The sequence below is a fragment of the Pseudozyma hubeiensis genome (genome assembly GCF_000403515.1).
Source record: "Pseudozyma hubeiensis SY62 DNA, scaffold: PHS32, whole genome shotgun sequence".
NCBI lineage: Eukaryota > Fungi > Basidiomycota > Ustilaginomycetes > Ustilaginales > Ustilaginaceae > Pseudozyma > Pseudozyma hubeiensis.
Genome location: NW_012133814.1, coordinates 214,490 through 227,852, shown reverse-complemented (window position 1 = coordinate 227,852; position 13,363 = coordinate 214,490). Strand labels below are relative to the sequence as shown.

Below are 13,363 nucleotides of genomic sequence, written 5' to 3'. Positions count from 1 at the left end.
CTGTACCACTAGCACGCGCGAGACCGACTTCACATCCAATCTCGACGTTCGTCGCACAAACTGCATCAAGAGCAGCCGAAAAAGCAGCCGCCGACGCAGCAGCAAAACAGGACAATGCCACCAAACCTCCTCAGCCTCCCTTCGCCACACGCATGTTGAACAAGGCATCCGCCTTTTGGATGGATCTCGGCCGTACGGATCAGACGAGCACGTTCGATTGGAAGCGAAGGACCTATGTGACCGGCGAGAAGTTGATGGATCGCATCGAGTATCAGGAATGGGCACTCAAGGGCATCGATCCTGCCATGGGACCGCATCTCATCCGTCGCGAACCGAAGGTCCCCGATGGTGAAGCAAGTACGCCAGGAGGTATTCCGAAGCTCGACCACGTGCCATTGCTGTATCCGCCTTCACTGCTCGAGCCGCAACGACTGTTGAAGAGTTTGAAGAATTTGACCGACCACCGGACGCCGCATCACTACCGTCGCTTCTGGTATTGCGTGGTTGGTATGCCCATCACCATTCCTTTTGCGCTTGTTCGTGAGTACAGCATCGGTTGGGTTTGCTAACCTTTCTTGGTGTAAAGTTGTACTGACCCAATGCCGAACTTACGCCGACCCTCTTACAGCGGTAGTGCCAAATTTGCCCTTCTTCTACCTCGTATATCGAGCATGGAGCCACTGGAAAGGTAAGTGGCACCTCGTCCATCCGTATAGCTCCGCAGCTCACTAACAAGCAAGCATCGCCTACATCCCATCCTCACACAGCATACAAATCATCGCAGTACCTTTCAACACTAATAAGTCAAGACCGCGTCCGTCCAACCGAAAGCAAGGAGCTCGATGACATCTTTGCACAAACCTCACCGCCCGCCGAAGCTCCAGCCTCAGTCACCACCGATGGAAAGGGCGCAAGTGCAACGACGTCAGCACCGACGCCGGTCGAAGACGAACGCATGCTTCTGCTGACACATCACATCCCCATGTTGATGGACAAGATGGAGTTCCCCGAGTGGGTCAAGGCTGATCTGCGTCGCGCACGCCTACAAGTGGAGAAGAGCGTGGCAGAGAACAAGCTAGAGGAGCTCGAGAGCAGCGCTGAGAATGAGCACCCGGAGAACAAGAAATAGGTCACATCGATAATTGTATAAGAGTCATGCCTTCAATCTGTACAAACCCCACGCATGGGTCTCTTGGAACAACTAACACCACACTTCCGCGTACCGAGCTGGTGTTGACATTTCGAATGATGCTGTAGTTGCTTTCTGGTCAGTGTTCGAGAGGCGGTAGCTCGAACGTACCCGTTGAGCTGGATCGCTTAATCTCGATGGGACCAGAGAAGTCTACCTCAGGGTCAATGTTCTGTCATCAATCCGAAGCCAGTCAGACGGAGAATGTATCAGTACACATGAGAAACAAAAGAAGATGCCTTGCAGTACGGGTCGGGAATCACTCACACCGTAGATGTGGCCAAACACGGTACCAGCTGCCGGATCGAATTGCAGCTTGATGGGTGTGCTGCGCTGTCTGTCAACGCTCGACCTCGTAAACGTGTAAATGTACAGAACATCACCGCAGCCACTGCTTGAGCCGAAGAAGCGCTCGAGCGTACCGGGGAGCTGGTCTGCTGACGAAAGATGAATGAAGCCGTCCTTTGTCTGTCACAGGGTGCAAGGCAGAGATGTTTACTCTTAGTGTCTGCTTCACACTCTTTGATGCTAAAGAGGCCATCGGCTACTTACGTCGAGCGCGGTGCCTGCCCAATTGGTATCGGGCATGTCCAGCTTCTCCTGGGGGGTGAGGATCTTGTAGAGCACAGTGCTTGTCGTTGGGTCCCTCATGGCTGCGTGCGTTGTATGGTCTGTCAAGGTGACGAAGAAGGAGGAGGACTTGGCTAGGCCAATCGATTTGCAATCTACCGGCTATGTAACGTGCACTCACAGCAGCAGCTCGCACCGGCTTTGAATGTTCTTCTCGGGATCACGTCGGCCGTATTCCGAATATTTGGCACGCTTGCTTCTCAAATATTGATTTCTTCCTCCACTCTCGACAAGGTGACACAAGCCTGCATCAAACTCGGTCATCCCTTTCCTTCCATCATTTCACCGTCGCCGGGCCGCAATTGTCACAACGAGCTCGCAGAACGACGCAATCGTCATCGCAGCTCAATAGCTGATTGCAAGCAATTGATCTCAAAGCATTGCAATCATGACAGCTCCACCGGTAGACAAAGCAGAGGCCATCGATCGATACAACAATGCCGTCGACACAATCCGCAAAGAGGGCGCGAGACACGCTTTCGAGAGCATGTCGTCCCTCATCGATCAGCCCGACACAATCGATACACTAATCCAAGATTTCCTCGCTCCATCGACTAAGCTCTCGACACCTGAGTTGGCTCGCGCACAAGTCCACTGGCAGCGCAAACCCAAGCTCGAACACATGCTGTGGGCAGAACCAAGCACATCCCTACACTCGCTCGAGTTCGTCCGAGCCGGACTCGAAGGAAGAATCGTATCGTATCGTGAAGTCTCGCATACATCGACGCCCCTCCTGGACTCAAAGTCCTCTGCTTCTATGGCGAGGAAACCCGCGACTTCGAGCAACTTCATACGAGGCAAGTCTGCTTACGTCCCCTTTGCACCAGGTGGATTGGAGAACGAGGTGATGAAGGACACAGATGGTGCAGAGCAAGACGCAGAAGATCTGTCGGATACGCTTCGATCGCAAGTTGCGGAAATGGAGGAGACTCTCAGTTCTGGAAGAGGGTTACGTTCCAAGGCACCTGGTCTCAGTCGATCTTTCAGTGATCCCAATGAAGAGACTTTCGAGGACGGAGAGGATGCGGAAGCTAGTCAGGATGCTTCGCAGGCTGTTGATGTCGGGCTTGGAATGGCACCCATCCCCGTATACCGACCCATCGAGCAGGATCGCCAAGCCTCGTCATCCATGCGCGGCTCTCGCTCTCAGGTCAACGGAGACGCGGCGAGGCGTACCGACACGAGCGCTCACGATGCCGAGCTGGACGAGCTGCTCCCGGTCGAGCGTCCACAGCCACTGACCCACGCCAGGCGAACCGCCAAGATCGACGCCAAACGCGATTGGGCCCACGTCATCGACGTCAACCAGAAACTCTCCAACTTCCACGAGCTCGTCCCACAGATGGCTCACTCCTTCCCCTTCGAGCTCGACACGTTCCAAAAGGAAGCCGTCTACCACCTCGAGCAAGGCGACTCGGTGTTTGTCGCAGCCCACACCAGTGCCGGTAAGACCGTCGTGGCCGAATACGCAATTGCTCTGGCGCAGAAGCACATGACGCGCTGCATCTACACTTCACCCATCAAGGCGCTCTCGAATCAAAAGTATCGCGACTTCAAGCAGACGTTCGGCGCTGCCAACGTCGGTATCCTGACCGGCGACGTGCAGATCAATCCAGAAGCGCCTTGCCTCATTATGACCACCGAGATCTTGCGCAGCATGCTGTACAGAGGTGCTGACCTCATCCGCGACGTCGAGTTCGTCATCTTCGACGAGGTTCACTACGTCAACGATCAGGAGCGTGGCGTGGTTTGGGAGGAGGTAATCATCCTGTGTCCGCAGCACATCAACCTTATCTTGCTTTCGGCGACGGTGCCGAATACGAAGGAGTTCGCGGATTGGGTGGGTCGTACCAAGAAGAAGGACATCTACGTCATCAGCACACCGAAGCGTCCTGTGCCCTTGGAGCACTTCTTGTATGCGGGCAAGGAGATGTTCAAGATCGTTGATGCACGTACACAGTTCCTCGGTACAGGACTGAAGGAGGCTGGCGAAGCGCTCAAGAGGAAGCAGGAGAAGGAGCGCGAGGCCAATGCTGCGGCGAACGGCGGTGGCGGAGGTGCTCGAGGTGGTCGTGGCGGAGGCGCTGCCGGGTCGAACTCTCGAGGTCGAGGAGGTATGACGCCTGCCCGAGGTGCGGCGCCTCGAGGCCGTGGAGGGGCGGGAGCAGGTCGCGGCGGAGGCTTCACAGGAACCACCACGGTCCGCACAGGTCTCGACAAGAACCTCTGGATTCACCTCGTTGGTCATCTCCGCAAGAAGGACCTCCTCCCCTGCGTTGTCTTCGTCTTTTCCAAGAAACGCTGCGAGGAATACGCCACCAGTATGCCCAACACCGACCTGAACACGGCAAAAGACGGATCCGAGGTCCACATCCTCATCGAAAAGTCACTCACCCGACTCAAGGGGACTGACAAGGAGCTTCCGCAAATCAAGCGCATGCGCGACCTCCTCGGTCGAGGTATCGGTGTTCATCACGGTGGACTGCTCCCCATTGTCAAGGAGATCGTTGAACTGCTCTTCCAACGTGGTCTGGTGAAAGTGCTGTTTGCGACCGAGACGTTTGCTATGGGTGTCAACATGCCCGCTCGATCTGTCGTATTTTCATCGATTCGCAAACACGACGGACATGGATTCCGCGAGCTGCTCCCTGGAGAATATACCCAGATGTCCGGTCGAGCAGGTCGTCGTGGTCTCGACCCTACAGGTGTGGTCATCATCAACGCTGCCGATCAACTTCCCGAAACCGCCGTCCTGCACAAGATGCTCCTCGGTCAACCCACAAAACTGTCATCGCAGTTCCGTCTCACGTACAACATGATCCTCAACCTGCTACGCGTGGAAGCGTTGAAGGTGGAGGAGATGATCAAACGCTCGTTCTCCGAGAACGCCGCGCAAAAGATGTTGCCGGATCAACAAAGGAAGGCACAGGAGTTGGAAAAGAAGCTGGCCAAGGCGCAGCATCCCCAGCCAGCGGAGCTGGACGAGCAGCTATCGACGTATTACGATCTGTGTGCTGCTGTGGTGGCGAGCAACCAGTCGCTGTTCGAGCTGGCGCTGGGTCATCCACAGGGAGCGAAGAATTTCGGCGCCGGGAGGGCGGTCATTTTGCGAGACGAGCACTTTGACTTCGATACGGCGGCCATCGTTAGGCAGGTCTCGGCGAAAGAGTTCTTGGTGCTCGCTGCTGTGACAAAAGAGCGGAAGAGGGGTGATTTGGATGTCGGGGACAGTGTGGCTCCTTTGTGGCCGCCGCAGATGAAAGAGGTGGTAGGAGAGCTGGTGTACGATCTGAGGGAGGTACCGTTGAGCAGTATTTCGCTGGTGACGGATCAGACGATCAAGCTGGACGTGCCGCTGATCACAGCGCACCGTATCAGCGCCATGAATCGCGCGCTCGAAGCGTTACTCGTCATCCGCGACTCTTTCATCTCCATGGACAACGGAGCTATCCCTGATGCAGAATGGACCAAGCTTCGCCGTCTCGATTTCCAAGAAGCCCTTCGAAGTCGCAACTCGTACGCCACCAAAACCCTCCAACACCTCTCGCTCCTCGCCTCACCCACCTTCATCAACGACTACTCGCTCGTCTCCACCTACAAGACCATCACCTCGCAACTGGAGCAGACGCTGAAACTCCAATCCGACGAAAACCTCGAGCTGCTGCCGGACTACCATCAACGCGTCTCTGTCCTCAAAACCCTGCGCTACGTCGATCCGATTACCGAATCCGTGCTGCTCAAAGGTCGCGTAGCGTGCGAAGTCAACTCAGCCAACGAACTCGTGCTTACCGAACTCATCCTCGAAAACATCCTCGTCGAATACGAGCCGGAAGAACTCGTCGCGCTCCTGTCGATCTTCATCACGCAGGAAAAAACCGACGACATACCCGAACTCTCTGGGAAACTTCTCGAGGGTTACCAGAAGATCGTCGAGATAGCAGAGCGAGTCTCCACCGTTCAACTCTCCAACTCGCTCGCGAGCGAAGACTTCACTGCTCCGAACAAGATCGCCCTCGTCCCCGTCGTGTACGAGTGGGCCAAAGGTACAGACTTCGCCACCATCGCTGCTATGACTGACATCCAAGAGGGGTCTATCGTCAGAGTCATCACCAGACTGGACGAGACCTGCAGAGAGATCAGAGACGCCGCTAGAGTCATCGGTGATAGAGACCTCGGTGAAAAGATCCAGACTTGTCAGGCGCTCATCAGGAGAGATATCGTTTTCGCTGCCAGCTTGTACTTTTAGAAACTCTCGGCAGATACTTCTCACAGACCTCTGGAAGGATGGCAAATTCAAGTCGACTCCTCAGATCCCACTCGATCGAGACCGAATCGACGCGCAAAACACTTGAGATTGACAATGCTGAATGAGACATGCAAATTTGCAGACACGAGATCGAATTCTCCTACGCAACAGGCGGACCACCGGGCACATCAAAAGGCTCCTCCTTCTTGACCGGGCCAACTACGTCCAGAATCCCTCCACCCTCGCCGGCGTGCTGCCCAGCGGCTGCACGCAGCGCCTCGTCGTGCTCAGTAGCCGCAAGATGGCCCGCCTGAGTCTTGAGCAGCTCGTCTGAAGCATCCGCTGCTTGCGCGGTCAATTCCGAATTCACCAGGTCCGCGCTTGCCGACGGCTCGAGCGCCCTTTCCGAGCTCTGCAAGGAGTGGCCTGTTTCGGAGGCTGCCAAAACCCCGCCAGCTTCGGGCTCGGTTGTAACATGAGAAGCCTGAGAACCAGGAAGATGCAGCTGACTTCCGTTGGCGGTATGTTCACTCTTGGCGTAAGCTTGAAGTGCTGGGTTGGACGCTGAGGCTGAGAGTGGCACCGAGAGCTGCGTGGCGACAGTCTTTTGCGACGGTGTCCGGTGCAGGCTCACGCGATCGGATGGAGCTCCAGGTCCGGCAAATGCACCTGAGGCGTACATGGCCTGGTGCGAGTTCTGACCCGTCGAACTTGCAGGGATCGAATCACGGGTGCGAGACGAAGAATCGCTTCCACGTCGGCTGAGCGGAGGAAGCGCCTTGAGCGAAGCAGATGTGTCGCTGCTGTTGCGGCGATCGCCCATCAGACTGCCACCGATGCTCCTAGCTCCACCCATACTGGGCGCGTGATGGTAACTTCGGCTGGCTCCGCCAAGGCTTATTCCGGCAGAAGACGAGGCGAGCGTTAAGATGCTTGCATTGTCTGCGGGGATCGCGGATGGGTGTGGGTTGTTGTTGGGATGCGGCCTCGAGTGAGTGGGAACACTGATGAAGGCAGTCGCGCCTTCGGCCGTAGTGCCAGAAGCGTTGCTGATCTGTCCAGTGGTGCTGCTGTAGCCGCTGTCCGGTACGAACTGAATTGCAGAGCCGTCACGAGGACCGGTGCTGTGACGCTGAGAAGCGCCGAAAGAATCGTCACCGCTGTTCTGACGTGGCTGGGCGATGTGAGTGGTCGGTAGAACTGCAGGCTCTCGAGTGTCGAGACTCATGAGAGTGGTGGGCTTGGTGCTAGCGCGGCTCTTGGAAGTGTCAATGGTGCGATTTCCGATCGAGTCGCGAGCCGCAATGCTGCTGTCGTTGTCCGTATCGGGTTCGATCCTGGTGTTCGTCGCTGCTCGGCCAGAGATGATTGCAGAGGGAATGGCAGGGGCTGCTCCGGAGATCTGACCAGTGTTCTGGTCCTGGCTCACGCTCGGCTGTGCAGCCTGCTCGATAGGGCCTGCAATGGGAGGATCGAGCGCCTTCTGATTGGTGATAGTGCTGGGTGAGAGGGTACCGGACGCCGGCTCCGTCAGAGCCACGTCGGGGTCTGGACGAGGTGAGCGGGGCAGATCGATGGCGCCGAGTGGTTCCTGGGTGGGTATACCGTCGAGCTGAGGTGGAGGTGTCAAACGACCGTGAGCTGGACCTTCTCTGCCAGGTACTCCCAGAGTATTCGCGAGACCTTGTGCTGAGTCGGAGGCGAAGGCCGAAGCAAACTGCGGTTGCTGACCTGCCGCAGTCGCGCGCTGCGCTCCGCCGCTGATAGTAGGCAGCGTCGCTGTCCTGCTCTGACCATCTTCCTTCGGCGGGTTCTTCCTTGCAGGAACCGTACCACCTGCGCGTGACTGACCGTTGAGCGCAACATCATTTGAGCCGTTTGCAGCGTCGCTGGCCCTTCGTCCAAACTTCTTCGAAAACCAGCTGCCGATCGAGTTCTTCTTGGTTCGAGCATGAGGCTGAGCCTGCGCCGGCGCGCCGGTACCCGTTTGTGAGCTCATCTGGGTATGTGTTCCTTACAGATCACCCGAGCAAGTGGATGGTGTTGAAAAGGAAAGTGCGGTTGAAGCGGAGAGCCGGCAGCAGCGGGGAGAAAGTGCGAGTATGGGAGAGAGCCTTACCAGAGGAAGAACCTCTCGTTGAGAGGTGTCTCGAACCACTACCTGTCTTGCGTCACATCTCTCCACTGCCCAAAGCACGGCTCAGTTGTGAAAATGTCACCGATGCGACTTGCCGTCGTGCACAATCTTATCGCAGCGCAGAACCTCCTTCGGTGTAACACGCCGCTGCATTTTTGCAAGAATCACGACTCTGGCGGGTACGAATGTAAAAAAAGCGAACGGTCTGATAGTGCATGCAGACAGCAAAAAAGCGAGCGGATCCGATTGACGTCAGACCCAACCGGACCTTCTTGCTTTTTCTGTCTCTATGGTTTGGACGGAAGTAGTGCTGCATATCGTCGAGGGTCTCACACGTTGATAGGCGCAAACAATCTTGTATTCAGACTCGACTGGGACAGGACGAAAAGAGCTCTTCGATGACGAACATGATTGTGCAGCTCGAGCCACTTGCACTTGCAGGTGAATGTCGTAGATCGGCCGACTTGCACCGTACTCGCAAAGAACACGCGCGACTACAATTAAGCATTGTTCTCGTCTGCAGGCGGGTCTACCTTGTCGAGCAGTTCAACGGCGTGTGCATGGCGATTCTCGTCGAGAATAAAGACGGTGCTATCGTCGAAGGCCGAGACGCCAGAGTGCCAGATCTTGCCGTTCAGAACAACGATGACTGATTCCGCGTGAATGTCGATGGGAGCGCCGGCGTTCAGGCGAGCTGACGTGTGTGCAAAGAGACGAACTTCCGTGTTCACCATGTCGGTCTCGCTACCGAAAACCTTGAGGAGCCAAAACATTGCGTTCCTTTGTTGGAGAGCGCCTACCTCGTCAACATAGGCGATGATGTTGACCCTAGTGTCGTCGTTGAGCTGGCGAACATCGGAAAGTTTCAAGACGCTAAAGTTGGCTGGCATGTTTCGAATGGTTGCTGGAGCACCACGGTCAACCAGCTTCCAAGCGTCAGGCGTGGTCGTCAGTGCTACACCAGGAACCGGTCCTTGCACGGTGGCGAAGGGACTTTGGGCAGAAGTAGCTACGTGCTGGAGAGCACCGCGCGCAGCCTCACGAAGAGCACGTTCGCGACGTTGAGCAAAGGCACGCTCGCCTGCAAGAGGGCCGATGTTGTTGGCACGAGGAGCGATATTGCCGGCAGAAGGAACGACGTTGTTGGAAGGAACAGCCGCATTATTGTTGACAGCAGCATTGCCGGCGTTGTTGGCAGCAGCATTGTTAGCGTTGGTGGCAGCAGCATTGTTAGCGTCGTTGGCAGCAGCATTGGTGTCGTTGTTGGCAGCGGCATTGTCGGTGGCATCGGGATTGTCAGGCTCTTCAATACGGGGACTGTCCTGACGACCAACACCGCCTGGTTCACCGCCGAGGCCGCGGCCGATCAGATCGTCGAAGATGGCGTTGACACCACTGATGCGGGTGAAGTCGAACTGAGGACGAAAGACAGCCTTCACCAAGCCGGGCAAAGTCATGGCACGGGCAAGAGTGTAGGTCAGACTCGACGAGGGGACCCTGAAGCCGAGCTTGCTGGTGACAGTCACGCCGTCAATGATCCACTGGCCGTGCTTGATGCCCAGATAGCCCTGGATGCGCTCGGCCCTTTCTTCGAGCACCGTTCTATCCTGGCTCCGGGCGTTGTGCATGGTGAGAAACTCTTCTTCGCCGGTATGAGCCGAACCGTAGTTGATGATGAACGTGTCACCACCACGCAAGGTACCGTAGGGCGGCATCGTTGGGACTTGCTTCGACGCAGCAGATAGAGAGGAGGACAACGGAAAGGGTTAGTGACGATCAAATCGACTGACATTAGCGCCTTGCAAGCGCCTCAAGCGCCGCGCAAGCGCCTCGCAAGCGCGTCAGAGGGCGATGCTTACTCACGTGCGGTTGGGACGTACTGAATGTGGTGTAGATGAAGGGGGAGAGGGATGGTTTTGAATGTGGAGTAGGTGAAAGGAGTTGAGGGATGGTGATTGCGGGACGAAAAGCTGAACCCCAATGGGGGGCGTGCTTATATTACTTCGTCGCTATACGTACATGGCGCGCAGAGAAGCTCAGCAAACTTCTCTGTCATGGGTCGTCTTCAAGCGGCTTGGACGGTTGCGGAATCGAAGCCGGATTCTTTCTGTTCCGCATTCGAAGGATAAACGACCTTTGTCGAAGCACTGGCGCTGTGTTCCACGGACTTCATTTCGTCACAGAAGCTAGTTTTACAGTGTACTGGTCTCACTGAAATCGTCGATGAGCCTTCTGACACATGCAAATCTTGACCTCGACGCGACGACACCACTCCTGCTTTCTGCGCTTTTCTCCTTCCTCGACCGGAACAGCGAAGATCGATGAGCAGGCTGAGTTGGCTAAATCTTGATCCCCGACGACATCCGCCTCGACAGCAAGATGCGGCATCCACGGTTGCGCTGCTGGCTTGTTCCGCAGTGCACACCAGGCCGCGCCTCTTCCTTCCCGGCCTCGACATACCTGGTCCTGAGCAGCCGGACGCCCTTCCTTCTTGACCCTATCGACTTCACGAGCGCCTAGTCGCATCATCAGCAGCGAGCCCATGGACGACGACTTTCTTAACGGCGATTGGGGTGCTCAAACCGCCAACTTCGAAGGTCACATGGTTGAACCCGATGCAGCTACTCAACGACGTCGACAGCTGTTGGGACGTCGAGGCCGTGAAGGCGACGAAGGTAAGTGTTGACCTAGACGCTCCTCTCTACGGCTCTTTGTACTGACTGTATGATAATCGGAGGTCAGGCAGCAACAACCGGCCACAACAGAGACCCCGAGACGAGCAGCCGAATGCAGGTCCTGCTAATGTCGACGTACCCCCCGCCAGTGTCGATGTGCCCCCGGCCAATGCAGCGCCTCTCAGTGCAAAGGCAGATCTTCGACTTTGGCTCATCCTACGGCACTGGGTCGCGAAGGCATGCAAGTCCTGCCATCCCGGCCCTTGCGTGGCACCTGACCCAGCGTCGAATGGAGAGAAGTGCTTGAAGTGCGCTGATTCAAGCCGACGCCGCACCTGCCCCAAGCGATGGATCCTGAACCGCTCGCATGTGAATCGCATTCTCGAGCTCACGGAGAACGGACTGACGAGAGAGGAAGCCGAGCTTCAGGTCTACCCGCGTGGCCTTCAGGGATTGGGCGGCCCCTGGGATAAGCACAAGACTTACCCAGGTCTAACCTCTGCTGCACCCGCCTCTCTCGAGTTCAACAGCTCTGCGCCAACACATGCTGGCTCTCTGCCTCTAGTTGAGGCTCGTACGACGCGGTCAGCAGCCCGACTTCCTCACGAGCTCATCGACTGGCCGGAGGTCTCGCTCGCCCAAGCAAGCCGGGTCCGCGAGACCATGTGGGATGCCTACGACAACTACCACCGCATGCAGCCGTTGTCCGCTCCGCAGTTATCAACAACGTTCACTGGTCTCATGAGCGGGCTGTGGCGTGCGTTCAATCTTCCCGGGAGCGTAAGTACTGTTGCAATCAATGGCTTGAGACGACGACTACTGACATGGTTTTGTTCATACTGTTCACGACTACAGTGGCAAGACGATCCCACCCGTCCGCAGTGGCGCTAAAGTCAGCACCTCTGCCCGCATCACCCCCCGCTCGATGTTCATCACCTCGACAAGAAGCATACGTACGTGCTCATACACCGCCGCGTGATCGCCGCGCGAGCGCCTCGCAAGCGCCTCGCAAGCGCCTCGCAAGCGCTGTTCAGAACAAGCGCTCTTATACATGTACCTTTCGAACAGAATCAATCGTATCTCTCCCACATCGTCATGTGCAGACTTGAACCGTGGTACTTGTCAGCGCAGCGCTGAGAACGACGCGCTCTGCCACAAAACAGCGGATCGTTGTCCGCCACCGCAGCCAATACTACGAACTTCTCAGAATCATTGGCAGACTTAGCTCGGCATACAGTTAGACGAGCTCTGCGTTGGACCTGTGACTTGCAGGCTGACATCCTTGCCTCGAGCGACGGTGTTATAGCGTGTTCGACGCACATCATCGGCATATCACTCCCACAAGCCTGTGAGAGTCCACGCAGCAACTGTACCCTCTTCGTGCACAATTGTGACATCTCTCGCAAATCGACTTTCTGTGCTTCCAGCATGATCTGCCAGTGATGAGTGACTGCGCAACCGCAACAGACGTGAATCAGATGTGTGTGTAGTGATCAGGTACCGTACTCGGCGCGGATGTGACGTGTAGACCGATCATAGCCAATATAGCCAAACAAGCGCTTCAGAGATTTCGCGTGCATTCTCACAAGACAAATGAGATGTGTCACCAGCGATCACACCGCAGCTGGAGGGCTGAGTGATTGTAGCCACATCGGCGCATCATCGATCCCGTTCTCACAAGCCAGGTTAGGCACATCAGCCATCGGAGAGGACGCGCCGAGCGGCAGTTTGTAGCTGGAGATAGAGTTCCTGTCGCCAAATCGGAGACGCCGATGATGTTCTCACAAGCGAGAGATTAGCCAACGGAGAGGTTGCGCCGAGCTGTGACTGTAGCCGGAGATAGAGTGACAATAGCCAAACCGGAGATGCCGATCATGTTCTCTTAAGCCACAGAAGATCAGCTATCGGAGAGGTTGCGCTTCACCAAACTGTGATTGTGGCTTGAGATGGGGTGAATCAAGCCCAACAAGCGTATCTACGAGGCGGCGCGCTGCTGTGGTCGCATTCCCAGACAAGATGATCCAAGCCGTTCAAGCGCGTCGGAGCCGCCGTCATCGTTGTCACAAGCCATGCTAGACATGTCAGCCACCAGAAAGGTCGCGCCAAGCTGTGATTGCAGCCCTGGACTATGTGATCCACGCCGGTTGAGCGCATCGGGCAAGCTGCGCCCTGCTATGGACGCCCCACCAGACAAAGCGAGTCAAGCCGATTGAGTGCATCGGAGACGCCGTTGATGGTCTCACAAGCCGGCATCAACAGCGTGAACATATCGACTTCCGGGAAAGTTGCGTGATGCCATGTCCCATTCACAGCAAGCGTGCCTCATCGGCGGTGCCTTCTCGTGCACAAGCCAACTTGATGTGCTCCAGATACGCCGCTTGTAGCATACGAGAGTGTGTGCTGAAGCTTTGAAGGCACTTGACCAAGGTAGCCGCTCCTGTTTCGTTCGTCTCTACAGTTGATGCAGCATTGTATATATATGCCTC

General features: G+C 56.3%; 7 protein-coding genes across 7 annotated transcripts; 3 read left to right on the top strand and 4 right to left on the bottom strand.

Annotated features, from left to right (window-relative positions):
• Window positions 1–152: 152 nt before the first annotated feature.
• On the top strand, window positions 153–1,129 carry PHSY_003074 (hypothetical protein; the record flags this gene model as incomplete). The annotated part of the gene is made up of 3 exons (XM_012333695.1): window positions 153–540; window positions 629–688; window positions 768–1,129. The coding sequence occupies 3 exons, from the start codon at window positions 153–155 to the stop codon at window positions 1,127–1,129; spliced, it is 810 nt and encodes a 269-aa protein (XP_012189085.1).
• Window positions 1,130–1,342: 213 nt separating this feature from the next.
• Window positions 1,343–1,840, bottom strand: PHSY_003073 (hypothetical protein; the record flags this gene model as incomplete). The annotated part of the gene is made up of 2 exons (XM_012333694.1): window positions 1,343–1,657; window positions 1,742–1,840. The coding sequence occupies 2 exons, from the start codon at window positions 1,838–1,840 to the stop codon at window positions 1,343–1,345; spliced, it is 414 nt and encodes a 137-aa protein (XP_012189084.1).
• A 466-nt stretch (window positions 1,841–2,306) lies between these two features.
• On the top strand, window positions 2,307–6,065 carry PHSY_003072 (Ski2 ATP-dependent RNA helicase; the record flags this gene model as incomplete). Its single annotated transcript, XM_012333693.1, has 1 exon — window positions 2,307–6,065. The coding sequence occupies one exon, from the start codon at window positions 2,307–2,309 to the stop codon at window positions 6,063–6,065; it is 3,759 nt and encodes a 1,252-aa protein (XP_012189083.1).
• Window positions 6,066–6,225: 160 nt separating this feature from the next.
• PHSY_003071 (hypothetical protein) lies at window positions 6,226–8,064 on the bottom strand (the record flags this gene model as incomplete). The annotated part of the gene is made up of 1 exon (XM_012333692.1): window positions 6,226–8,064. One exon carries the CDS (start codon window positions 8,062–8,064, stop codon window positions 6,226–6,228), a length of 1,839 nt encoding a protein of 612 aa, XP_012189082.1.
• Window positions 8,065–8,702: 638 nt separating this feature from the next.
• On the bottom strand, window positions 8,703–9,917 carry PHSY_003070 (hypothetical protein; the record flags this gene model as incomplete). The annotated part of the gene is made up of 1 exon (XM_012333691.1): window positions 8,703–9,917. One exon carries the CDS (start codon window positions 9,915–9,917, stop codon window positions 8,703–8,705), a length of 1,215 nt encoding a protein of 404 aa, XP_012189081.1.
• Window positions 9,918–10,267: 350 nt separating this feature from the next.
• On the bottom strand, window positions 10,268–10,660 carry PHSY_003069 (hypothetical protein; the record flags this gene model as incomplete). The annotated part of the gene is made up of 1 exon (XM_012333690.1): window positions 10,268–10,660. One exon carries the CDS (start codon window positions 10,658–10,660, stop codon window positions 10,268–10,270), a length of 393 nt encoding a protein of 130 aa, XP_012189080.1.
• An 84-nt stretch (window positions 10,661–10,744) lies between these two features.
• PHSY_003068 (hypothetical protein) lies at window positions 10,745–13,289 on the top strand (the record flags this gene model as incomplete). Its single annotated transcript, XM_012333689.1, has 3 exons — window positions 10,745–10,877; window positions 11,443–11,657; window positions 13,068–13,289. The coding sequence occupies 3 exons, from the start codon at window positions 10,745–10,747 to the stop codon at window positions 13,287–13,289; spliced, it is 570 nt and encodes a 189-aa protein (XP_012189079.1).
• Window positions 13,290–13,363: the final 74 nt, after the last annotated feature.